The sequence below is a fragment of the Gallus gallus genome, chromosome 18 (genome assembly GCF_016699485.2).
Source record: "Gallus gallus isolate bGalGal1 chromosome 18, bGalGal1.mat.broiler.GRCg7b, whole genome shotgun sequence".
NCBI lineage: Eukaryota > Metazoa > Chordata > Aves > Galliformes > Phasianidae > Gallus > Gallus gallus.
Window position 1 is genome coordinate 5,785,757 of NC_052549.1, and position 27,252 is coordinate 5,813,008.

Sequence of the window (27,252 nt, forward strand, 5' to 3'; positions counted from 1 at the left end):
TGTCTATAACTGTGGTCTCTCCTCTGCCCTGAGTCTCTGCTGGTTGCCCAATCTTTGCTCTGCTGGTCAGCTATTGAAGCTTGTGTGGCCAAGGAGCACAAGAAAAGCTGTGATGCTCATGTAAATGCATGGGACAGAGATGCTGTAATGGGAAACATTAGGCAGGAGCCTTTCCTTGCTCAGTGTGTGAGGTCCAATAAGTGTGTGTATATGTGGGGAGAAGAGAAGTGCTCCACTGTCAGGTGTGTATTTATAGTAAATGTCATAGAACTGCTGAGTTCAGAATGGAGTTGGATTGGCTTCGTTGTTCAAATTCTCTGTTGAATGACAAGACTCAATCTTTCTGCTGCTCTCTTGTTCAGAAATTAGTGGGTAAAATTCTGTGCTTGCACTTCATATAGGTCTCAAATGCGTTATTTTTTTCTTTGTGTAAACGTAGGATTGTAGTCCTAGCTGTGCTGGGAGGGGAAAAGGTAGAGTCCATGCAAAGAAATCAGGTTGTGAAGTTCAGGGATGTGTACAGAAAACTCTCCAAACATTTCCATCATAAACCTGAAGTTCAGTGACTTGATGGAGTTAAATGGATTTTTGAGTTCTCTAGAGATGCAGATGGGAAGCTTTCAAAGTAACATGTATTGTTGGAGGGTATACAGTCTGATGTACTTCATTTACAAAGATGTAAACTGGGCAAAGTCTAATAGGGCTGAGAACTCAGTTCTGCTGTCCTGACATCCAGTCTCATTCCAGTTACAAACAACTCTGTCTCTTCCTTCATAGATGCTGGTCTATAATATTTTCATAATCTGATCATAGTCTGGTATCATTTAGTGTACTAACTTTATGGCTGCTTGGAATTCAAGTGATTATTTGACAAAGGGAATAATGTTTTCAGTGTAGAGGTTTAATTTATTCTGTTGAGGTCTATGTATTTTTCGTGTCTTTCTCTGAATTACCCTGACTTTAACTGATGCTTAAGCTTCTGTTTTCCACTTATTTAATATGCTAATGTGGAAGTATTGAGCATTATCAGTTAAAGGCTTTCCAAATGTGAATACAACGAATATACATGCTATGTTGATGATCTCTTTATATACATATTACATGCAGTAATAGTTAAATAGAAATGACATCCTTCTGTGCAAAAAGAAAGCGTTAATGAATACTGTATCCACAGCTGCATGTTAAAATAGGCAGTGATGCAGCATCTTGTTGTAATTTGAATTGGAGTAATTCAGGCTGCTATGGAGTAATTCAGGCTGCTATATATGGTACTTCTGCTGCTAACAGTAAGCAGTTTTACCTGCGTGTTCTGTGCAAATATATTACATATATTTATTAAATATATTTTCATCAATTTACTGTTTGTTCAAACATAAAATAGGCTTTCAAGTTCAAAAATAATCTTATGAACTTGTGACCTTATTAGATGTTTTCAAGTTTATCATGTAGATTCGCTAGCAATGCAAGCTTTGTAACTTTTTCTCATAGCAATGTTTCTCTTGATGCAGTGAGTAATTAAGTATGTTATTTGATGCGAAATGCATATAGCTATCATAAATGAAAAGTAACTTACTTTTATACGTTATTCTTGTTATAGTGTCTCTGTTAAGCATACGATTTAGAAATGGATTTGATGATTCAGATACCTAAAGAAGAGGAAATGAACAGTGTCAAAACTTTCAGACAAACATCCCTCTCTGGAGCTGCACTTGTGCTGTGCCCGTTCTCTCCATCCCAGGGCCTCGACCTACTGGGAGAGGTTCATTTCTAATTGAGTCATTCATCTCACATTTCATACAAGAATAACAAATCTAAGAAATCAATAACTTTTGTCATAGCCACTAAACTTTTATGAGTGGTGTTATGATATCATTAATTTTCTCTCTTTATCCCTTTTCATTTTTTTTTTTCATTATATTTTAACTGCTTTAGAGCAGGAATTGTGTGTTTGGTTCCTAGGATGAGGCTGTCTTGTGATTCCAGATCAGAGCCTCCAGGCACTGCAGTGCCATAACGAGTCCAGTTTCTGCATTTTACAGTTTATGGAAAACAAGTCCACCACCTATACATTAGATGCAGGTAACACTGAATACTTACTTTCATAAATATGGAAACTACCACCAACCCATTAGGACTCTTTGCAGCTTCTGTGACGTTTGTGTACAACTCATGGTTGTAGTGGATCAGTTGAACCTAGAAAACAGAGAAAGGAAAGATTACAATTGAACAGTAGCAATTGTACTATGCACTGTTCGCAAATACTCTATACACCAATTGGTCTATATTGGGAGCTCATCTATGTTTAGGATATTTTTTTTAACAGTGCAGTTTTTCAGAGATTTGTGGTGTGCATGATTTTAATAATTTCAGCTACCATCTGGCTTCAGCTGGTACAGCACCAACATGTTTTCTTCTAAATTGCCAGTAAGTGAATTTACCCTCATCAAGTTATGAATTGCACTGCAGGGGGTGACATCATTTCCCCAGTGAAACAGCATTTGCCATGGGCAGCAAGTAATCTGTGCTTTTCAGCATCGAGCCAAGCACAGGGGAGTCAGGGGCTGAAATATTTGTAGAAACATATGTGATGCAGGATTGGAAGTGTTTAAAGCAGGACTTGCAGAATTCAAAATACTGATATCCATTGGCTTCAATTTTAACAAACTCAGTTACAAAAGCTCCTACAGTGAAGTGCTTATTGTATTACTGTTAACCAGGATCTGCCTTGTGGGCTTTCTAGTGTGAAGATCCCTCAAGCCTTATTCTACCCCTGCCCCAGTCCCTGAGCAATGTGGTTTTAGTGCTTGGATGTGGATACAAAAAGGGTAGTGGGAATTCCGAAAGGAAAGAGAATACTTGCATTAGTAAGATTAGGTCTTTGGCATGTAGCTTTACAATTCACAACTAATGGTTCACAGGAAAAAAAAGGTCAGAATTACTGTTACTATGTGTTAATTTCAGTTATTTTACCCTCTCTGGATAGGAAACTATTGGCTGACCTTTTTACAGTCCACATAGTTGGTGTGTTTTAAGGCAAGTAAACAAACCAGAACAGAACAAATGTAAAAATGTCAAAATAGCCAATGAAGACATCTACTGAATTCTGACAGCTAGGAAGCAGAATGAATGCAGTAAGCTTTCTAAAGGTCCTGCAAGGAATCAGAGCATTTACAGTACAGCACGCAGACACTGCAGGCTCATTAGTCATTGCTTTGTGGTACTTCTGAATTTCCATAACATTGTGGCTCTGGGAACTGCCCTCACTGAAATGACAAGGTTTACTAACATATCCTTCTTTTCATGTACAACTAATCGTTCTGGCAACCAGACTAACTTGTGAATTATCAAAGAAATAAGAGCTGAGATCTGTTTTAAACTAGAATTCCTTCTGTAATGAGTCCTAGAATAGAAATGGATTAGATGAACCAAGTTTATCTCACAGACCAAAATGCTGGTGAAGGAACAGCTAAACGGAAGGGCCAAATTCTCCTTCCACCCTTGGAAGCATGTCAGTGTGAAGCTTTTATTCTTACTGATAGGACTCATGGGAACAAAACTCTTCAAGTATGTATGAGCATGTAGAGAATATTTGTCTCAGACCCACAGGAAGGAGCAGTGCAGTTCTGCCCTGGTGTAATGTGTTACATTGCAATGAGCTCGTGATACTGTCCTGGCTCTGGTGGACCTCTTTGACAGCAGTGCGACGCAATTCTGTCTGTGTAAAACTGGCATTCAGACTGCAGGCAGATATAAGTGTCTGTGGGAATGAGATAACGTGTTGAACTGCTTAGAAGTTAGAATAGGTATTTCCTGTGCTGATCTACAAACGATCTCCCCGCACTATATTGTGCCGTCTGTACAAGGAAAGAACCTGTTTGAGAACTTTTTCTTTACCGGTGATTTGAAGTGGTTTTCCTATCAAGTTTGCAGTTCCTGCAGGTCTGTACATGTCTGCCCCGCACCAGCTCTCCTTACCACACCTCAGACTGGTTGTGAATGGGGTGTTTTTGCGGAATCTTGTTTCCCTGTATTTATTTCCCTCACTAAGCATTATTGTTTCTCAAAGCACTCAGTGCTGAATGAAGACAGATTTTCTTTTTTCTTCTGAAAGCTGTCACTTGCTTTATGTTAGGGTTGTATCTTTCTTCCCTGCAGCCAAATCAATTTTAAAGCTGTTTCCATGGCACCATGGTTGAATTCAATGGTTTTCTCTTTTTTTTTTTTAGATTTTTTTTCTTTTTAAAAACAAGAGACATAATTTTCATGTTTCTCACATGGAGCAGACTAATTTAGAAAGGTACAAATGAATAATGATGTCTAAGATATAGAATATTACATGCAGGATTAAAGATATGTTTCCCTATAAAAGTTCTTCTTTTTGGAATAACTTCCTTAAAGGTGCCTGAAATACCTGTAATCCTACAGTCTGCATTGAATATTACAAGTTTTTTTTTTTTCCAGGGAGATGAAACCATACAAAAAAAACTGCTCGTATCTGAAAATCTCACATTTTCAAATGATGGCATTGTATTAAAAACAAAGCATAACAAGAGCAAGCTTGCAATGCTAAAGTCCCCTTTGGTTCTGGTTTGAGTTTCGAGGCTCCAATGCAATAAAGAATCTTGTTATAAGATATTGATTTTTCTTTTCTTTTCTTCTTCTTCTTCTTCTTTTTTTTTTTTTTGAAGATTCCCCCTTTAAGATTAATTTGCCTCTGAACAACTTACAGCTCTTTGTTTTCCTCAAGCAATAGAAGTTCTATTTTTCAGGGAGATGGAGAGAATTAAGATTAATTACTCTCATTTTAGCTGATGAAAATCCAGAATGTGCTTTTGTTCCATCACCCACATTTTTATGTGCAATGGACCAGGAGCAGATCCAGCACTTATCAGACATCTGATGGTGGTGGTGCTGGGAATGCCAGCAGGAGCTGGCAGCAGTGCGTTGGGGTTCACATACTGAGCACACAGCCCTCGGGCTGCAGGCAGTGCCCTCAGGGGAAACAGCAGACAGGCGGGGGCTGTGGCTGAGCTCTGGCTACTGCGAGGAAAGCATTTAACGCTTTCCCAGCACACAGTGCACGGGTTGGTTATGGTGATTACCTGTGCTTTGCTGAAGATCAGCCCTGTGCTCAAAGTACTTTTGCCGTTAGTCAGGAAAGCGCTGGTTTTCACTTGCAATGCTTTTTGGTGGTTTATCATCCTTTGCACAGGTGGAATGTGCACCTTTGGGCACAGCTAGTAGCAGGATATTTTCTGTGTGGCCTTTAATCAAGGCCCTTTGGCTGAGCAAAAGGAGGCAGTTTGCTGTGTTGGTGATGATTCCAGAGGTTCTTCTTGACAATCTTTTAGCAATTACTCTGATTTGGAAAAATCCTCCGATCTAGTGTGCATGCTTAACACTTCTATAAACATCAGCTCGCTGCAAAATGTTCTGCTGCAGTGAGGTATGGAGAAGTATGAATCTAAGAGAATTCAGAATATCACAGCACTTCACACATTTTTTTTTTCCTGAAGTCCTGTTGAGAGTAATGGAAATACCCTTTATCTTCACCTGGAAGTGTTATAATTGAGCGCATAAACATCCTGATTTGTAAGTGACAAGACATATAAACCAGGAAGCGAACAGCAGTAGGGAATGGCTGATCTGTAACTCTAATATTTGCATTATGCTGGGCTACCTGATAGACTGTTGAGATACCTGATTGAGAGTGAGCACAAAGCACATTTCCAGCACAGCAGGAATGAAAGCAAATGGAATTGCTCGGGGAACGACTTCGATGTTTGTTTTGATTCAGAGTCCTTGCCGAGGGTGGCCAAGATTTCATTAAGGAAAAAAATACAGTTCTGTTTTTATAGAGTTAAATAAAAAGAGAAGTAATACAATTTCTGTTTGTCTGGAATCCAGTGAGTAAAATAATTTTGGGGAGTTAAAACCCATTAATAATATTTGATAGCCCAATGTTAAAATATATTTGCCCTTACAGGTTTTGTAAAACCATTTTGGAAAAGCAGTAACAACATATCATCTTAGAGTTATTTGTGGCATTAATTTTATCAGTGCAAAATGGCATGAGGTCAGAGGTCCTCCTGTTGTGAATGAGGCATAGGATTACAGAATGGTTTCAGTTGGAAGGGACCTTAAGAATTACCTGGTCCAACAGCCATGCCAGATTTTTTCTATGTCTAGGATGTGTAATTTGTGTGGTTGATAAAATATTTTTGGATATGTTTTAAATAAATTAAATGTACCTTGTGCTTTATGGAAAGGCATAGCACCATCTGTGAGAACATGAACTGGACTCCTCAGAACCCATAGTCTTATTTGTCTTGTTTCATTGGATCAGAACCTGGCTGCACTGCGCAAACACACAGTGACGAAGCAGCAGTTTTCCTATCTTTGGCAAATGCTGAGGAACGTCGTAATGTGATTCTTAAGAATTGGCCTTAAATGTCTCATGGACTGAAGAGGGGCAAGAACTTGAACTCTGGTTGAGTTCTGCAGCCTTTTTCTTCCAGCTCACATGTTCACAGTAACAGCTGGAGAACTGGGCTGTTGGTGGGCTCTGAAGAATGTTGCTGTAACTCTTTAAGAAAATAGATACTAAGATTCATGCTAATTCTCTTTGAAAAATGGAACTATCTTTTTCTCATGCACAAAATACTCTACCAATAAATGTAGTATCTGCCGAAACCCACATACTTCCTAATTAACTCTTAGCTCCACCTGTCTTGTTATTTCAGAGACCTGAGCCCACAGCAGTGTGAGATGTTCTTGCATCATTTTTAAATTGGTAAAATTAATGTTACTTGACCACATAGACTTCCAGCAGTTTACTTAGCATTTTATCAGAACACTGTGGTTTTTAAGATTGAAATCAATTAAAAAAACTTAATTTAGTGCAATAAAGGAGAATTGCCAAACCCGTTTATTTTAAATAACTTCCTTTGACTCTTCATTGTTGTCAAAACAATGAAGTTCTTTAGCCTGTTGCTGATAAATGTTGATGCTGTTGTTTGCTTTGCTGCTTTTGACAGTTATTTCGTGATTTAAAAGATATGTCTATGAAATACCAGTTTGATAGAAAGGCTTGTCATCCACATTTATAGCAATTCCAGCAGCTGTATCCTAGGTAAATAAAAAAGATTATAATTCTCTTTTACTTAAAAGAATAAGTCTAAGAACGTGAGAAAGGAGCTTGGTCTTCTTCTGCTCATGAGCAGACAACTGCATAGAAGCCTGTGCAGGGAAATGCAGTCGTGCATTGTGCAGTAAAGTGGAAATGCAGTTTAGAGCTAACTGTACCTGGCTGTGAGATCTACTTTGCTAGAAACAATTACATGCTAGGAATTAGCACTTAAGCAGCAAATGGTGTCTAATACTTCGTTAGACCAATTAGTAACAAGAACTAACATGTAGTACTTCTGTTTAGCAAATGGTATCCAGTGAGCTTTATCCAGATTTCCCACACAAGTAGTTAGCACTGTGTGTTATCTCCGGCATATAACTCTTACACTGAAACGCTAACAACTGCTCCTTTGGGCTTAAAGTAATTATCTGTAGTTGCACACATACAGTTGAGAGGTAAGAGTTTGAGGTTCCCAGGCACCTTCTCTCAGGTGCTCATGTGGGGTGTGTTACGGTACTCTGTAAGAGTCTGTGTGAGTCAGCTCTGAAGCAGGACAGCTGTGTGGCTGCTGACCTGCTGTCTTGCACTGATAAGGCTGCTAACAGAGGAAAATGTACTCAATTTAATTCATTTGGTATTTTAGCTGATATTTTATACTTGAGGATTTTTTTAAGCACAAGACAATAGTAAAAAGTACAAATGTACCAGTTCAGGCTGACTAAAAAAGAGTGTAAGAGATAATGGATTATTGCTTCCCAAATATTTCCAGAACTATTCCAAGTGTCACAATCTCTTTGACAGGGCAGACATTGCTGCAGCTTTCTGCTGCCGGTTCCTCCGAATGTGGGGTATTTTTGGCTGACCTGCCAGTCAGCCACTCTTGTCAGTCATTGTTAGCAGATGAGCACGAGCTTGGTAAACATAAATAAATGGCACTGTTCTGCAATTCACTTTGTGTAAGGATCAAAATGAAGTCTTGAACTCAAATGTTTAATGTTGATTATGTCTTGGTTGATGTAAAATTTCACTGCAAGCTATAATTTGGTACTGACCCAATCCATCATCTACAAAAGCTGTGTCTTAGGAGACAATAGAGGTAATGTGGGGAAAAAAGGCTCATGGATGAGCCTGTCATCATTCCTGGATTTGTGCAGGATTTCTGACTAAACACTACATTTAAATTGTTTTCTCATTTAAAATAGAACAGATGCTCAAGCACCATGATGATGAATTCAGTATAAATGCACAATTTGAGAGATTCAGTTACATAATAGTGCTCTGAATTTCTGGGATAACTCTGTATTTCTTTCACAGCCGGTCCAGAAGGCAACAGAAATTGTTTCCTACAGGTCAGAGACATGGTGAATTGGAGATCAATGTTTTTTTGTCATTTGACTTGCTACCCCATGTCGAAGGGGGATGCTTGTGCAAAGCCACATGCATCCCCCTTGCATGTCGAAAGGATGCTTGTGCAAAGCCACTGCATGGTGACAGGAATGCATTCGTATTTCATGCCTAACAGTATGTGATGCCACCACAGCTCTCAGTGCACCTTGCCAAAGTACCATGAACAGCTACATTTTAGTTGAAAGAGTGGGCATGATGGGCCGGAGAAGAAAAATACCACAGATTGATGGGTAAAACAGCAAGCAAAGATAATAATGGGCAGAAAATAAGTTATCTTGGAAGCTTCTTTTAAATCTGAGGGAAGTACAACTGGCTTTTGTTTATGTAAATTGCTTAAGAGATTTTCCTATTTGTAGCATAAAAGGTAAGTTTGAGGTTGAGGAGCAATGAGTACAGCCAGAACAAGAATGCATCAATTATATAAGAATACAAGATAATAGAGTTAAGGCAGGCAACTACAAAATTATCTTGTAGCTAATGAATTGAGTGGCATTATGCCCATTAGGAAAGACAAATGACACTTAGAATTTATGTTCTAAGCCAGGTATTGGTTATAAAGTAAGCTTTTCAGCTCTATCTGCAGATTTGGTAGAGGAAAGCAGGATATTGGCAAACACCATTCAACAAATGCAGTCCAGCATAAATTAGAAGGGCATGAAATTACACACAGCAGCAGTTGCCTATCATAAGAATATGTGCTTCTGGGTACCTTGTAAAGAGCTCTTAGAGTTACCACGTGGTAAGAGCAGTTCAGTACAGCCACACAACTGCAGATTAGTCCCATTTACAAACAAACAGAGAAAGCATATCATCACAGAAGCCTTTCCTTTAGCCTTGATCGTGTGCTGCAGTTGGTTGAAGTTCAAGGATCTGACAGTGGTTTTCTTTGTTAAAGGTATTTTCTGCAGTTTCCTGTTTTATATCATCTTTCACAGCTGCTTCCTTGCATCCACAACTAAAAGTCTCAGCTTTGCACAGACAGCAAAAGAACCTCTCTTCTCCCATTTGTCTCAAACTCTCTGGTTATAAATTTCAGCACAGAAGTAACTTTTTTCTAAACTCACTGGTAGTTGTCACCCAGTCTAGCTAAATACCAGTGGCCTCTGCTATGTAGTTTGTCTTGGCTGTATAACACAAATGCTTAGATAAAAGCTGTCACCTGAAAACTCATCTAAATGCTAGGAAGTAAAGCTGTGAATATGCCCTGAATTTACACTTATTCACAAGTTTAATAAATTTAATAAGTGAAGGTCAGTAAAAAAAAAAAAACAAAAAAACTGCAGATCCTATAGACATGTACTTGTTGCTGTGTCTGTTCGTGGGCTGTTGGAATAGCAAGATGCAGAGCTAAGCCAACCAAAGGGTGAAGAATGGAAATCAGTTATGCAGCCAACTTCATCATAACAAAGTGAATGGTGCTTTGGCTAGAAATTAGGCTAAAGGCAAATGAATCTAGATGGTGAAGCTGTGATGCAATATTGCTAACCTCGAAGGCAGATCTGCCCACATTGGAGGTCTGTGGAATGGGAGTTTGTGAGCAAAGGCTGCTTTGGGTCTCCTGTGTGTGTTTTCAGATGTAATCTGTCTCGTTATGAGTCTGGAAACTAATAACCGGTAATTCATCTCTCCACTGGAAGTGATGGTGAGCACAGCAAAACCAGCTCAGATTTGCAACATAAGCCTTTTATATGCCTTTCTTTAAAACATGGATGAGTGTTAAGTGTCATTAGTACTCAAAATGTGCCTCATGGTCATCATGATGATGGGAAAAGGAGCAGCAAGAAAGTCACACTTATAATTTGTATCAGTAGAATTTCCGCATCGGAGGACAGAAGTCAAAGTTTATTTCCATTAGAAAACACAGTCTGTATTCATTTACAGGGTAATTTATGTAGCTGAAATGCTGAAAGTACTGGCATGGGAATACCTGAAAGGTTAGACATGTTTTCCCTTAATGAAGGAAAACTAGGGAATTTGCCACACTCCAAAATGCAGAACTCCTGAAGGAATCTTCAGTCCATTGAACTTTATACTATTAGAAAAGGTGAATTTGGGTGATGATCCAATTAAACGCTCTGAAATTCGTTTTGTTCATGTAGTAAACTAGTTAGTGCTGGCAGATAGCCTGGCCTCAGTCATGTGAAAGCAGCTCCTTGTTCTTGCTGGCAAGGGGCCCGGCTTTCAGAACGCCTGTGACTTCCGTGCAGATCCCACACACTGTTTCTTGCTGCTTCCAGTTCCCACTAGAAGAGCTATAGAGCCCTGAAGCACAAACGGAATGGGTTCAACAGCGTCACTTCCACAGAGAAATAATATCTGAATTAAGTTAGGGATTGTGAAAGGTGCAGCTGCTATGCAATGACTGGCTTTCAGTTTGCCTCAGTGCAGCACTGTTTCCTTCAGTAACTGTGAGTAGGAAAGGCAAAGAGCTTCAGAGGGGCTACCCCCCAACAGCAGCATCTCCACCCGTCATGGCACTGCTGGAAGGAGAGGTGCCTCCGGGAGTGAATCCCAGGTCCTGCTCTCCCCATGCAGCAGGCAGCAGTGCGGGGCTGTGCAGTGCTGCACTTAGCTTTGGGTTTGTGCAAACCTCATGCAATCAGCAGGCACAAATATTTACAAATGCTGGGGCACAGTGGCTGGAACGGTTTTGCTCTTTGTTAGAAGCGAGAAAATATCTTTTAATACCAGCAGTACCTCTTCTGGATTTTTGTCTTATTTTTACCCCACAAAATTATTTTTTTCACAGATTTTACCAGCTGTATTTTTTCCAGTTCTGATGCTGCACCTGCTGCCTCTTCCTTTATTTCATTTCTTTGCTGTGTTCGTTATTCTGTGCCACGGCTCTCGTACAGCAAAGGAGAACCTTTCTGTTAGTGCCCAGATGAAATGGAGCTGAAAATTAGAGCAGATAAAAATCCGTCTCTTTGAACTGTAATGCTGGGAACTCCTCAACCACTGTAGGCACCTAATTGAAGATAATGTTGATTCTGTATATTACATTATTACTTGGTCAAGCTTACATCGTTAAGCATGTATTTGATTTCATTGCACTGTGGTAAACAATTTTGTTGTTGTGATTATATGCTGGTTAGTAATGACTGTAGGGGAAGCTGCATTGTAAGTTAAATGCAGACAGTGCTGTCTTTAGATTTTGAGTTATGGAGCAACAGTGTGCTTACCCCATTACCTTGCTAAAACATCAAATTATTTTGCAGTGCTGCAAAAAGCAAAGAACCTAAATGTGAAAAATCATAATATGAATTAATACTTCAACAATACCAATTTGCTGACTGTTGTGAGAAAAGGATCTCGTGTAAAATGATGGCAGCGATGACTACATATCACTAGAATAACACCTAGCCAAAAATTGGTTTCTGATTTTTATAAATATAACATAAATGCATAGTATGTGTTTGGGTTTTAACTCATTTAAAGATATATCTTATATATATTACATATATACATTTATATACATATAAATATATATTAAATTTTACTGCATCACATATTGTGTGCTTCTAATACTACAACCTTTGCAAAGCCCATTACTGCAAGTTTCAAGAAAGAGACATAAACAGAAAAAAGGTGTAGGAAAAAGCAAGTTCTTCTGACATGAAAAAAGTCCTTGAATTCTGAGCCCAGCTTACAGCCAGAATTCTGTCTCTAGTGGTCCCTGATCTCCTCAGGTGAAGACGTTCCCAAATCCCATTAAAAATAGCTGTTTTCTCAATAAACAGCCTGAAGACATTTTCCTGGGACAAAGGTTTTAATAATTAAAATTAGTCAATACCAAAGCACAGGAGATTATTTGATCATGTTCAAAAACTGACACTTTCCAGAAGGAAAAAGAAAATAATGCAATTTCTCTAATAGATCATTCTGTGCAGAATGGGAAGTCAAGCAGTAGAAATTCACCTCAGAAGAAAAGGGGAACTCACTGGGGAAATAGGTTTGCTCAAAATAATTGTGAGCTTCAACATCAAGGTGGAGATTTTTAGGACTTTTCCAGAAAAAAAGCCAAACCTGTAAGGCTTTCAGGAGGAGATGTGAAAACACATTTGTTACTCCTTCAGGGCATTCCAGCTCTCAGGCACATTACGTGCAGTTGCTGTTGGCTCTTGTGCTCCAGTCCAAATTTCAATTTGTTTATTTTTCATCCTGTAATTTCTACTGAAACTGGCTGTTTTATCAAGTCAGTCTGTATTTCTGCACAGAACTGAAAATGTCCCCGTTCATTTAATAGAGTTAAATTTTGCCTTGGTGGCTTCTTCCACCTTTGGTTACTGCCAGCAGAAGAAAAAAATATATTCAGAAACATGCTAGCTTGAACGTGTCCCGTAATGACGGAATTACTTATAAGCCATGCTCTTTCCACACTCCCTGTAAATGCAGCATGTGCCACTCAAGTTCACAACATATTCCTTGCCCATACTCAGACCCAAACGTTCTCCTCTTTTTGTAAAGACAAGCATATCCCCTCCCCTTCTCTGTCCTATTTCTACCTGTCACTTAAAATATGTCATTCTTCTAATGTTAGCTCTAGCTATCCAGCTGTGCCATTCCTCACTGTGCATTTCCCAGAGAAGCAAAACGGTCCATAAATATATGTTAGTTTTCTTTCACAGTGGTGTTAAAAGGTTAGTGAGTATATGTCTTAAAACAGGCTGCTGTTTTTTCAGGGGGCTATCACAGTGGGAAAGGGCAGCACTGCTGCTCTGCTGTTGGCATCACTCTGAGGATGTCACAAGTTGCTCGTGCAAGTGTTTCTGAAAACATAGATATATGACTTCAAGATGCTCTGGCAGGTCACCATTTTGCACATCTTTATGCTGCCAAACAATGTCCCTGCATTCTGCTTTTAGCTTTGATGTACACAATTATATATAATGCCATATTAACTATGTTTTTTAAAATATTCTCTAGCTTTTTATCATGTGAGCAGAACAACTTTAAGGTGCAATCAAAATGTATAGGGTGGTGCTGCAATTCAGCAGAAACGATGCTACAGGTGCAATAAAAAGCTGAATTTTCCTGACCTGTTTGATCTCTTTTAGTGGCAGGATAAAGAGAGAATAGATTTGATGAGAAAGTGGAGAGGGAGGTAAAATAAGACTGTACAGACAAACCAACTCCTGGGTGCACAACCAACCTTTCTGTTTCCATTTCTGAGCCTTGGAGCACATGACAGTCTGTACTATTACAGAAAAGTTAATTCTCTGTTTTCTGAAGTTCTGCAATGTTCATTTGCTGTTTGCGTTAAATAAGAAATAAAACTAACACAAAACAGCAGCACAGGACCTGCCTTTATCATAGAATTCATATTTTTGATGTGAATTTAAATTACAAGGGAGAACTATCATTGTTTTACTGTTGTTACCACAGCTCAGTTTGTTTTGTAGAAACTGTGATGGTTTCACTTTCCGCAGAGATGATCAGTTTAAACAGTGCATACAAATGAAATATCTGCACATTAAAGAAAAGTTGGTTTGCTTCATTAACAACAATGTGACAGAACAGCTCTTCAGTTACCAATCTGCTGATCAGAATCGATCAGCATCTTAGAGTTTGAACTCTGTCAAGAAAATTAGATGGTTCAGTAAATCAGAGACTATGCTTTCAAATAATAATTATTATGCATTTGGAAATATTTTAAAAGATATTTACCATATCAGCATTCCTTCATCTTTGAAGATGCATCCATGTAAATTATTCTCACTGCGTCAGTGGCTTTTAATACTGTTAATGCTTATAACCCTACTGCAATTCAAAGGAGAGTGCTTTGAGATCTACTTAGCTTGGCACGTTCACCAGAGGATAGACTTCAGTGCTTGGCAGTGTTTCAGTTTCAGGTAGGCAGAATATGGTGCATATCTGATGGGAAATTTGTACGATTACCCATTAATACATTTGGATGCTGTAGTTTGCACAGCATATGGTGCACTGGGGTGATTAATTTTTGCTACAGAAATAAGAATGACAAGATCTGCCTATTCAAGGTACCCATGAGCAAATTTTGGGAAATCGGGTAGGCAACATTTCTGGGACTCTGAACACACCACAAAATGTGCTTTGATCTTCGCTGTGCCACAGCCTGTTGTCATGACTGCAGTTGACTCAGCCTCTGTCTCTGCCCACCCATTTGTAAAATGTGCAAAATAATTATGCTGCAAGGTAATTGATAGTTAATGGGGAGCATGTTAATGACCGTAAAGCATTTGACAAAAAGCATTATAAGGGCTATCATTACTGCCTGTTGTGAGCGGCTATCAGCATTTCAGAATACCTACAGGGAACATGAAGTGACCACTTCTAGACAAGACATACCTGAATTAGATTTCTGGTTCGGGCTCAACTCTAAGCAAAACAGTGAACTAAAAGGAGACAGACAGTCTCTTCCAGCTCCCTCTTCACAAGCATTAAAGAACAGACGTAAAGCTGATATAAGAAGACACAAGTCAGTAATTTTGTGGTTTTCTAGACTTTTCCCACTTACAAATTTTTTATTCTAAACCATGTAGGGCTTTAGATTTAATCATGGGCATTCACTTTGAGATATAAGCTGCCATTTTTAGATCACAAAATACAGAACAGACTCTAGCAGCACACTGGCAAAATCAACCTGCTTTGCACTGTCCCAAGGTGGTTTGATGACCACATGCAAAATGTTGATGAGTTTACAAATTACATGAAAGATGGATGGGGTCAAAAAACTGATCGGTTCTTCTGTGCTAGCAAAGAAGTCTGTTCCATTTTAAACAAAGGAATTGGTCTGAATAGTATAGCACTTTTTCCTCTTCTGGCTTACTCTGAGTAAATGAATGCGAAGTTTACATATAGGATGACATACTCATGGTTCCATTTTTTAGAGTGGATCTGTTAATGCATATGAAGAGTTGTGGGAGGGACCCCAGAGTTGTTGTCTAGAAGCTCAGAATTCTAACAAAAGATTTCCAACTTTCTTTGCCATATTTGTTTCCAGTGATCAGTATATTTAAAATATAGGTGTGTATTTTCAAATAGGCCACTGTAAAAAGGTTTGCATTTTTTTTTTTTTTACCCTGCTGTTTTTGCTTTCGTCGTTTGCCTGGGTTTCTAAAAGACAATCTTATGAGAATGAAACAGGCATTCATTAGAATCTGGGAGAATAAATGTGATTTTTTTTTTTTTTTTAATTACCCCAGGGAATGACTGCCAGTTAGGATGGAGAACAGTTCCTCTATTGCACCTTTTGTAACTGAGAAACAGCAGATAGGAAGGCTCTAAGCTACAAATCAAGCAGCGAAAATCCTCTTGACTGAACACACCCTTGGGCTTCATGCAGAATAAGGCCTTGCAGTAATCAGAAGCAGAACTAGCTGGGATTTTTTTTTTTTTTTTTTTTTTTTTTTTTTTTTTTTTTTGCTGAAAAAGGGTTTTGCTGGAAAATGCTTACATGTCAAAACCACAGTACCTTGTGGAGGGAACGTGATTTCAAAGAACTTTTGCTGAAAAACAGAGGCTGTTGGATATCTGCCTGATTTCCTGCCAGCATGTCTGTTGATTTAGTCAAGCATCTGGACACCCAATGTTTCATCACCCTAGCTTACCTTACAGCAATTTGTTGGTTTTCGTTTGGCATCCGTCTCCGCAGCAAGACTATAAATGTGCATAAAGGATTGTTTGTAGATAGAGGCAGATTGTCAAAGGGGCAATCTGGGTACCTACTGCTTGGGAGCTTTCAGATTCCTGTAGAGAACTCTGCCTTAAACCAGAACTGTTAGGGTTGGGCTGTGATTTGCAGAGTTGGATGCACATAGAAATATTCTTGTGTGCTGCCTCTCTTACAGCTCTACCATGCCTGAAGCAGAAAGCCAGCATGGTCAGGGATGAATTGTACTGTTCAAAACCACAGCAGTGTCTTTCTTCCCAGCTTGCCCATTAGCCCACCTCACTGGAAACAGCTCACTGCTACCACTGCTCTGAAGTTAAAGATGGAACAATACGTGCCAAAGTCTGACTTAACTGGAACACTTTTTGTGCAGTAATTTGTATTTTAGGTAAAACTGTCCCTGCAGGTCAATGCCACGTTGCTGTTTAGAAACAATCCACAAGCCTCAAAGCAACAAAGAGATTTCACAACGTGCAGAATTAGAATTATAACTCTGACTGCCTCTTTGGTTGTTTGTTCATGTGTTTGAAGAATAGGTGTGTCCTGATAAGGGAAAGTGTGTTATAGAGGGTTTTAAGTTTCACCCATGATGGGTACTTCTGCAAATATTTTATGTGTTTTAATTATGCTTATACTGGTAGCCTATTTTTTATAATATTCTATTGACCTTTCCCTGTTTTTTATGTGAGGAGAGCACAGCTGGAGTACACTTGGTTTTATCCTTTTCTAAATCACGATTCCCTATTTCAGACAAGTGCACCAATTCATCTTTTATGTATATTACTATTACCTTTTTTTGTGCTCTCAAAAAGAAAAAAAGGATTGGGGTTTGTTTCTTGCTTCTTCTGGAGAATCTTAGAACCAAATTTGAGATCCATGCTCCACTGCAGCTTTAGTCTAGTGAAGAAGTGCAGCATTGATAGTTTGATGGAAAATTTTCTACACAACTTTGTTAGAGTATTTCAGACTCGTGTGGTAGGAAAAAAAACCTCAGGTAATGATAACGGGGTGGCTGAACTCTCATAGCCATGGATACTGTAATATTAAGTCCTGAATGAATGTGAAAAATGATGGGCCTGTAAAGACTATACCCACGTGCTTTGCTTTGCTTTGAGCGTAGGCTTCAATGTAAGTGGCTGGGTTGGTGATAGCATGTAAGGTGACAGAGAAGTCCTTGAATGCTTTGTCATTACATTGTTGGAGGACCCAAGGAACTAGGAGAGGAATTGATAAAGAGAAAAGGACAAAAAAATCACATAATAAAATATGTCCCATGTATAGTGTTCACACTGAATATGCCTTCAGAATGAAAATTTACAAATCTGTTTTTGATCTGTAGGTATTATGTATTTGAGGGAATATTACAGCAGTTGCTGATCAGTCCTGTACTGAAGGTTAAGTAGAATGACTGTGTTATTGACTGATTCTGCTATTAGCAGGATTTCTTGGGAGCGACATGTTCATATGTTGATAAGAAATGGTAAATAAAAGTTGATACGATAGATGAACAGTAATGGATCTTCCTAGCTAAGATCCAGAACTCTCTTTGGTAGAACTTCCGGAGTAATAACTTTGTATATCATGCTTTTCTAATGTGTCTGTGGCAAACTGTCAGTTAGAGAATGTTTTTGTGGCAGTTAGAGTGGAGAAAAAGACAAACCTACTGAAAAGTAACTTTCTCATTCTGTTCATTTCTGCTGAGTTTGAATCCAGCAAGTCTTGGCGGATGTGTGAAGTGATTTCCAGTAGTTTATCCAGAGATAAGGGTGCAGGCAGGTAAAGGTGAGATATTAAAAGATAAGGAGAAAGAAAATGGACCTTAAAGAAATGTTTTAGCGTTGTGAATTCTCTTTCTCTGTAGAGTTAGTGCTGATGTGCCTGCTATCACGTGCTGTTTTAAAGATAGGTATGCCTGAGAAGCTGACCTAATAGTAATAATTTCAGAAAGTGCTTGTAAAGCAGTAACAATATAAGTTCGCTTCTCTTTTATTATTTGTAAAACATCCAAATCCATTATCTATCACAATTTTGTCCGAAGGAAAGAATGTTTAAAAGTATTTCCTTCTCAGTCCTTATTGAAACCGTTGATGAACTAGCTGGTTAAAATGAAATACCTCAAAGTTAAAGTGTTTTGACTTTCTTGGAGGCGGTGTATGCTTGTGTGCTTTTAATTAAGAAAAGGTCTGCAGTGGTGGTGGAAGGTCGAAACAGTATGCTAAATGAAAACTGCAGCTCTCCAACCTCACAGTGTTCCCTGAACATGTAATAAAAAGTCCACTAGCACTGACACGATTTAGTTGTCTCTTTACTACAGTACTGAAGCACCTCTTAAGAAACTATTAAACATAACGTAAGGGACAAAGACATAACAGAGGAGGAGCTGAAGCTACAGAAATAAACTAAAGGTTAGAGAGTAAATGGTAAGGATTCACAGCTGCTACAGTGTGTTAGAAAACAAGAATTATTATTGTGCAGGAGCAAAACGTCAGGCTGCTCCCTGGAGATAGACTCCTGGACTAATTCAGTCCGTAGAGGGTGTGCTCCCTGCCCCAGTCATGTCCTAAACGTCAGTGATCAGAGTGTCCAGATGAGATGTGGGAAAGATGGGGTATGAGCCAGGAATTCCTGCCTGCCACAAGAAGGGCTGGCCAACAAGCCTGGAGTGTGCAGGAATGGGGTCACCATGCTGTTTGAAGTTCTTCCATTTGTTCAGAGTAACCCCAACATTACTGCAGCCAGATTGCAAAGTGCATCCTGGCTCTGGAGGCTATAGGGGCCATTCTTGCTCTCTCTGGCCCTAAGAAGTAGCTTTTCTTGACTGAACTAGGTATGAATCAAGTCAGCACAACCAAGATACCTATGGCTGTGAGTGCCCAGCACCTAACATGCAAGTGCCTGAGAAATTTCATTGGGTTTGCTGTTGGATCAGTATCTTGGAAGTTTTTGTGTCATCTGTTGTTTAACTTTGGATTCTTCTGTTAATGGTCTGATTGCCAGTATTTATTATTTATCTTCCAGCCCAGAGAAAGCATCACTTAAAAGAGACTGAGCTGAAAGTTTTTGCATTTTTTTGCAGTCTGAGGTCAGTGGTCATTATGTAAATAGTAAATTGTACGGTTTTTCTCTAGACAAAACTCCATGACTTTCATGATAGTTATGTCTAGGAATATGATAGCAGTAATCACTCCCTGTTTTTTATTCCTTTGGTAAATTGTGAAGGTGATAAAACTTCATATAAGCTTGCTTTTTATCTTCTCCTGTGGTTGCCCAGGAACATGGCTGCAGGAACTTTGGAGTAAGGAATTAGTTTGATTCCTCCTTCCTGTGGAATGTTGCGTTAAATACATTTGTGGAAAAAGTTAAAATTTATGAGAAGTGTAATGAAAAACTCATTCCCAAGTAACATAAAACCCATTGCAGAACAAATGTAGTTTTTTGGCTGCAGAGATAAATTGCTTCTTAATTAAAGAAGAATCACCCAATAGCAAGTAAAGTCATCCCAAGCAAACTATAATCATTTGGAATAAAGTAAAGTGAATACTTCATAAGTGACACCGGAGGTTTAGAGGGCTGAATGTTTTACTGTCCCAGTGGTTTAAAAGAGCAAATCCTACAGCTGCTACTCTAAGCAGAAAAACTCCACCTTATTGCTTTATGATGCTGGATTTTAAAATTGAGGCACCGAGGGGATTTAGATTATAGTATGTGACAGACTGTGCTCTCAGTGCATTGACACTCTCTTCCACTTCCCCATCCCCCCAGAAATGAGAACAGTTGGTATCTGAAAACTAAACATGTGCAAAAATATATTTATTACTGAAGGGGATCTGTTTCACTCCATACCTAAGAAATCCAGCATTTACTATTCCAAGCAGCAGATATTTTGTTGTGTTGCTACATGCACACAAACTGACATTTTCAAAGAGCTTGTAATTTGCTCAGGCAGTTCTTGCAATTCAGTTAAAGGATGGATAGGCCGTAAGATTCAGAGAAGCAGGTTCCAAAGGAGTAAGGCTTTCTGGCAAGGATCACCCATGTATGTGTAGAGGACAAAAAATAAATAATAATGATTTAAAAAACCCACTAAAATCTACACATAGGATTTCTTAAATTCCAGTAACTGGCAAAGAGTACCTAGGGAGTTCATATCACAGGATCTCCTAAAAAGCAGTCTATAGAAGCAAAAAATACTGGATGTCAGGAACGGAGCTCCTTGTATCAAGCACCTAGAATATTCTACACAGAATCCAGGAAGAATAATGTACTTCTGTAAGACTCTGAGAGATGTAGGAAGTGTGAGTGCTTGCAGAGTTAGGGGGTAGATGAGCAAACACTTGCAGACATGTCGCCAGTTTTTGCTGTAACTGACCTGAAAGTCGAAGTCAACTGCACAGCAGTGGAAGGGGAGCTCCTGCTGTGCACAGCCAGTGCTTGCACTGATTGCTTGAAGAGTGACTCCATCTAATATCATATATGACATTTTCAAGTACATACATATCTAACAGTACATAGTCACATGCTTTCTATAAATCAGTTACTAATGTAGAGAAATAAGGTTATCTCAGTATTGTTTGTTGTCTGAAATGTTAAGCTATTCAATTATTCCAGAAAGATTTGAAGTAATTTGTTTTGGGCAAAGCATCAGTAATCAAAATGATGACATAAATGTGAGAAGGTCTTTAATTTCTTTGACGTGACAGTGACCAAGCATTTTCCACATGCACTGCTGATGCAAATATTGTAGTAATCTAGAGAAGTTAAAAGTAAAAGCCTAAAGCATAATTCAGCATCCTGCTTGGTATGTGACATTTGGTCTCCAGTTTTATAGGTGGTTAACCACTTGTTCTAAAGGATCATTCAATATCCAAATTGTGTCTAATCATTTTTTGAGATTATGAAATTAAATGACCGTTCCTTTCAGTTATCGTTATTCTTTCTGCTAGAAGAAATAAACAGGTAATTTTCCCTGCATCTTTTTTCTTAGTTTGTACTTTAAGAAAGGCCATAACTACATCCAAGTGCAATTCCCTGTTTGGGCGATAACTAAGCTTCTGTGGTTTACAGACCAAGGGAAGCTATTACAATTTCTTCAAAATCAAAGCTTTAAAAATTATTTTCTGCTTTTGTCTGTGCATTCACATTTAGATGTATAATATTAGGTATAAATTCCTGCCCTTGCAAAAAAAAACCAAATCTGTCAGGAACCTCATTTGTATTTCCACCGCTAATCAAGGTGGAAGGTGAAAAACAACATTAATGGTGTTTATGATATCAAAAGCTGATTGCATCTGAAGTAAAATTCTTTATTGCTGATATAAATTTTGAGCATATATAATCAGATTTGTGTAATCAGTTTTTTTTTCCCCCTATTTTTTTGTCTTGAATTTAATTTTCTAAGCAAGGTAGCATGGCTACAGCAGCACCAGGTGTAAGACTGACTGCAGGAGGGTCCTGGCAACACCCAGCTTCTGCTTGCTGTGAGGTGCAGCCCTAGAAGTGAGGCTGCAGAGTCTAAATACTTCACCCCATGTTTAGAAGAACAGACTATGGTTAATTATTGTGCGTTACTTCACGTAGTGCTTCTGGAATAATATAATCTGTAGCTGACAGGAAAATATACAGTGTACTGAATTATATCCTTTTATCTTCCCTTTCCATTTATACCACACTGATGTCACCTACTGTTTTATTTGTGGGTTCAGGTGCAGTAAATGTCTTAGCATTTAGTCAACAACTCTTTTGCTTTTGCTTAGCAACGTACTTTATCAGCTCATTTTTCTTTGGGATGTATTTTAGGAACATTTAAAAATATTTTTGATGAATTTCACTTCGCCAAATAGCATTGGTTTCCAACATGCTTTCCTGCAAGCCCTGCTGTCTGGTTACTTCAGCAGTGCTTTTCCCCTGGTGGACTACACTTTTAAGTCCTGTGGGTACAGATGCAGGGGCAGGCGTGTCACCACGCATTAAAAGGAGATGGACTGGGCATTCTGTTCCCCCATCACATCTCTGTTAAAATGCCAGATTTCCTTGTGCAGTCAGTTGACAGTGGAACAGAATTTGCAATGGATAATTCAGAACTCTTAAACTGGCAAACCGTAGTCAGGTGGTCAATTTGTGCTGATACGTTGTTCACTGCTATTTTGTCTTAATAATTAATCTGCAATAAAACCGACATAACAGAAAATACAAAATTTGATTTTGGTTTGGAAAAACACAGTAGTCAATGTTAGTAAGTGTGGTTTTTGAACTGTAACTCTGCTTTTGTGTGTATGAGTGTCTCGTAACATTTCTGGTGAAACCCACCTATAGCCTTTGGGATGGACAGAGGTGCATTCCTGCTCCTAATGTGTGTGCTCATCTCCCACTGATGGTCAGTTACTCACATGAACAGTCTCCTTATGCTGCAGTAATGACAATACCTCCACCTCTTCCTGATTTATATTCTATTCCTCTAGCAGTTTAATTCATTATCCTATTGACTTTCTCCTCTGAAGCTGAACATTAATCTGAAGGTTATAGAGATTTTACTAAACCACCCTTCCATTAGACATGTGTTCCCTCATCTGGTACTACCCTTAGAGGCTTATTTTTCAACATTAATCAGCACAGGAATACAGTAAACTTATCTTTTGGCTGCAATGCTTAAAACTGATCCATATCAGGAGAGTGGTGAGGTGCTGGAACGGGCTGCCCAGAGAGGTTGTGGATGCCCCATCCCTGGAGGTGTTCAAGGCCAGGTTGGATGGGGCCCTGGGCAAACTGGTCTAGTAAATGGGGAGGTTGGTGACCCTGCCCGGCAGGGGGGTTGGAGATTCATGATCCTTGAGGTCCCTTCCTACCCAGGCCATTCTGTGATTCTGTGATATCATTTCCAATAAAACTTCCAAAATACAGATGACCTATGGTAATGGACATCACCTGCTGCCTTAATGTGCCTTTCCTGAGGAAGGACTATGTGCTACCCTCTATTTTGATAAGCAGCCTTGTTAGAATTCCAAAGCCTCACATCAGTGAGGGTCCTATAGGGGAAAAAAAGCAAACAGAAAACCAGGGTTGAGTTGAGGAACACAAATATTGCACAGAGAAATGTGTGGGGAAAATATGCTTTTGTGCAGAACGGGCCCATCATTCAGAAAAGGAGGCAGAGACCTGAGCCAAATGTCACAGAGAGGGATAGCTAACATTTACCTTTGGAAGAAGTGATGGCCTTATCGAATAAAAGGAGATGTGGCTGGCTTGCAGCTTGCAAGAAGTGGTACATTTAGGGTCAGCCTGTGCCTACAGTTTCCTCCCACCTGCTGATGGGCTGTGACTTGCTTTGTTTCACCAGCATCACTGAAGTTGTAATTCATATATATGTTTGTATCAAAATTATTCCAGTAAAGTTTTTCTGCTTTGTATAAGAATACCAACAGAAGCATTCTGGGATTGGTTATTCAGAACTACACAGGCAAATCAGAGGTGTGCAGAAGGCCTTTGTGACAATATCACTGTTTCTGATTTAGCAGTTGAGATGGTTCTAATTCTGCAGCAGACTGGATTAAATTATTTCAGCTGGCCTGATGCTTCTCACAGGCTGTTTATCTGTCAGTCCTGCTTCTAAAAATATCAGAAGTTGGATTTGCAACACTGATCTCCCTGATAAATAATCCTTTACTATCATTCAAAGTTCCCTGCTCATGTAAAATTTGCCTGATTTCATGTAGAAAATGAGGTAGTAGAAATCTGGTGTTTCAGAATTTCTAGCCTCCTTCTCCCACCTCTGTTTTCTTACATTTTGCTTCAATTTTTTATTGGCTTTTCCAGCAGAAGAAAATAAATCTTGGTTTTAAACTGTCTGTGTAGATGCAATGTATGTTCATTTATCCAGATACTATGTGGTTATCGTTTTATTTCTTATGTAGGAGGTGAAGTCATTTTGTGCTTATAATGTCTGTCAGTAGGTTTTCAGAAGATGAGTTGGTGGGCAGAAAAGAATAAATCTTTGTTTTATGTATGCATATCTATATTCTGGACTATGGAGTCTTGTTTGAAAAGTGCATAACCTCAAATAGTTAAGCTCCTTTGCTTTCTTCCTCTATACAGGTAAGACTACTACAATGTACAGCCATGTGGTAGTTGGAGTAAAGTTTAAAGGGTCCCATTTTCTTCATGAATCTTGTAGGTTCTGTTACCTTTATTTTATTTTTTAATTTATCAAGGTAGACAGAGCTTGAATAGCAGTACTATTCTGCTGTATTCTCTGTTTCTTCCTTTCTGAAGGAAGATGGTCTCATTAATGATAGAGGCACTTATGTGTTAGAAGCAGTTTTGCATGGAGACGTTAGATAGCAGACATGAGTGATTGGTGTCTTAGTTGTGCTCTGCTTGAGCCAAGATTTTCTTTGAATTGCTACGCTAGTAGGATGCTCACACAAAGAGCAGAGAATTGAATTCACTCAAGTATGTATCTGAGGGACAAACAAGTGCTCAATTTATTTATTTAAACATTTCAAAGCCTTTCATTCTTTCCACATTAGCTGTGTTAAACATATTGATGATAATCTGATACTCAATTTTAACGCCCTTGTATTGAAACTATTTAGGCATTTGTTCAGTTATTCTGTCTGCTAAAGTGATCATTAGGGGCTAAAAGGTAACCAGATCTCTCTTGACAGTCTTTAACACCTAAAGCCTGGAAATTACAAACCTCTCAGTATCGTTCAGACCATGGTACATTTTGAAGCAAATTGCTATTTTAGATGTTTTTCATTCCATGGTACCACTTCAGTGCTCTCCAGCTTGCTGAGTGCCTGTGCTCTTGCAGAACATCTTCACTATGCAAAAAAAAAAAAAAAAAAAAAAAAAAAAAAAAGCATTCTGAAAACAGCCCTCTTCCCTAGTGTGGATCTTAGGCTTGATTTCCAGATGTGTAAAGAAAACTGTTCATAATTAAAAATGGAGCTGCTTAGCAGCTTCAGCCTTCCCTGGGTTTGGGTTTAACTTTGGTCTGTTTGAGCCAGTCTAAGTTTGGCAGTGCTGTTAGGGAGGGGTGCTCTCTCTCCCTCCCAGCTGCCCAAGGCTCCCCTCCTCTCTCCAGTGCGCTGATGTTAATGTGTGCTGGAGATGTTAGTGTCAGTGGAAAGGGGGATAAAAACAGATGGGAGGAGAGCAAAGGAGGAGGAATGTGCTGAATGTTATCTCCTGAATTGAATCACACTGCTTGGGTAACTCAGGAATTGTTTCTATAGCAAGATACCGCTTGTAGTAAACGCTATAGTTACTTTGTCCAAAATAAATAAGAACAGCAGCAACAAGGAAGTGTCATGGACATTACTGTGCAACCAGCAATCAAATGGTGGAATCCTGCAGTGATTTTTCTCTGGTTGCCTTCACCTGCTAAAGCCCAAACCAGAAAACCTTCACTGCTATGGTTGCTGCACAACCTAAATTAAACTAATGTAGTTATTTTTCTTTATCCTATCTCCTCTGACAGTAACACAGGAGTGATAATAATTAGCAGCAGCTTTCTTGAAAGCATATGTTACCTTACAAAGTCATGTACTCAATCATAAAGTCAGCTAACTTGTCTATAGTTTTGTCATTCTAGGTGTTGGGAGCTGTAAACATTACATCTCCTAGAGCTGAGAGCTTATTGAAAATAACTTATTTATATAGACAAGACTTGTATGGGTAAACGTACATCCTAAGAACACTGTCAGCTGCCATCCTTTACTGAAAATTTGCACCTATGCTATTCAATGTGATTGATTTGACTCTGTGTTTTGCTTTGGAAACAGTATGTGTTTTATAAATAAGACTTAACTGTGAAGATACAGATCCAAATTGATAATTAATACTTGACCTTACTGGAGCTCATCTGTTTGACTGCCCAAAATGGCTATCTGAAACTTTGAAAAGCACATCCTTGAAGGTTAGAATTCATCTCACCATCCAAAAAGGAGGCATCTAATTTAAGCTACTTGGCCAGCTGTTTGTCTGCTCTCTTGTCAAGGCAGATGCATTTCCAGTGAGTGATTTGTCCTGTCCTAAGAGATTTGTCTCTAGCTATCAGGAATGATCGTCCTCTGAAGATGCCAATCTTCTTCAATTCACAGTTGGAGGAATTCAGATAATTAGATGAATCCTTCCTATATTGTGGATCCAGCGGTGCATCACTAACCGACTGACAGTGGTTCCCACTTAGCTACATTTTCTGCTTTTATTAATAGAGAATTGAGGTCTGTGATAGCAAATAATACCAAATATTAACAAAATGTATTATTGCAATAATTCAGAAATAATAGGAAGGCGATGGCCTTGATCTAGAGACTCCAGAGGGAACACTGAGGGTAGAGGAAGCTATTCACACTATTTCACTACTGATGTTGGGAAACAAAGTTAGGAAGCTGACTTTTCTGTTTAACCAGCAGATGGAAATGAGCACTGCCTGGAAGAGATTCAGGGCATTTAAACTAGGGTTCTGGTTGGCAAGTGGGACAGCTCAGCTGTGCAGTATTTAAGGTACATCCTCACTGATTTCATGGAAGACTGTGCAGGGAACTCCCTCAGTGCTTGCAGGCACTTGGGCATTCGGCGATGGAGGGCAGCAAGGCCAGCAGCATCTGTAGCTCTCCCAGCTGAGCTGCTGCTTTGCTACAGTGCTCTCCTCCAAGAAATCATCTCGTAGCTCCACTTTGAAGACTCACTGCATCGTTTGGTATTTTGATGTGGACCTTCTTTAAGTTAATCAGTGGTATTTCAAGCATAATAGGACAGTGGCTCAAGTACAGCTGTTTTGTGTTGATTGTTTCAGGAATGTATTGAGGCCAAAGGAATGTTAAGTCAGTATTAACCTGGCTGCAGGAAGAAAAAGCTGAAGGATGTAAACTGTCATGTTTAGTCTCTGCAGAAGAAGGTTAAGGTCTTTCGGTCCAATGCCAGCTGCACTTATTGCTGTGCTTCAGAACTTCTATTTTTGAAGTCACAGAGCCTAGTTAAGTGCTAACATCAAGTGTAGCAAAAAAAAAAAAAAAAAAAAAAAAAAAAAAAAAAAAGCTCTACATATTTACTTTTTGTTATA

The 27,252-nt window shown here is 39.0% G+C and overlaps 1 protein-coding gene across 3 annotated transcripts in view; it reads right to left on the reverse strand.

The window, feature by feature from the left end:
- The window catches only part of CA10 (carbonic anhydrase 10), a 168,528-nt gene that overhangs the window by 7,583 nt on the left and 133,693 nt on the right, over window positions 1-27,252 (reverse strand). For all 3 annotated transcript variants that reach the window (XM_015279985.4, XM_415644.8, XM_046902156.1), the window contains 2 exons: window positions 2,098-2,193; window positions 1,574-1,646 (listed from right to left, as the gene is read on the reverse strand). In XM_015279985.4, the coding sequence (XP_015135471.1) occupies window positions 1,574-1,646; window positions 2,098-2,193 (169 nt within the window). The remainder of the gene's footprint in view (window positions 1-1,573; window positions 1,647-2,097; window positions 2,194-27,252) is intronic.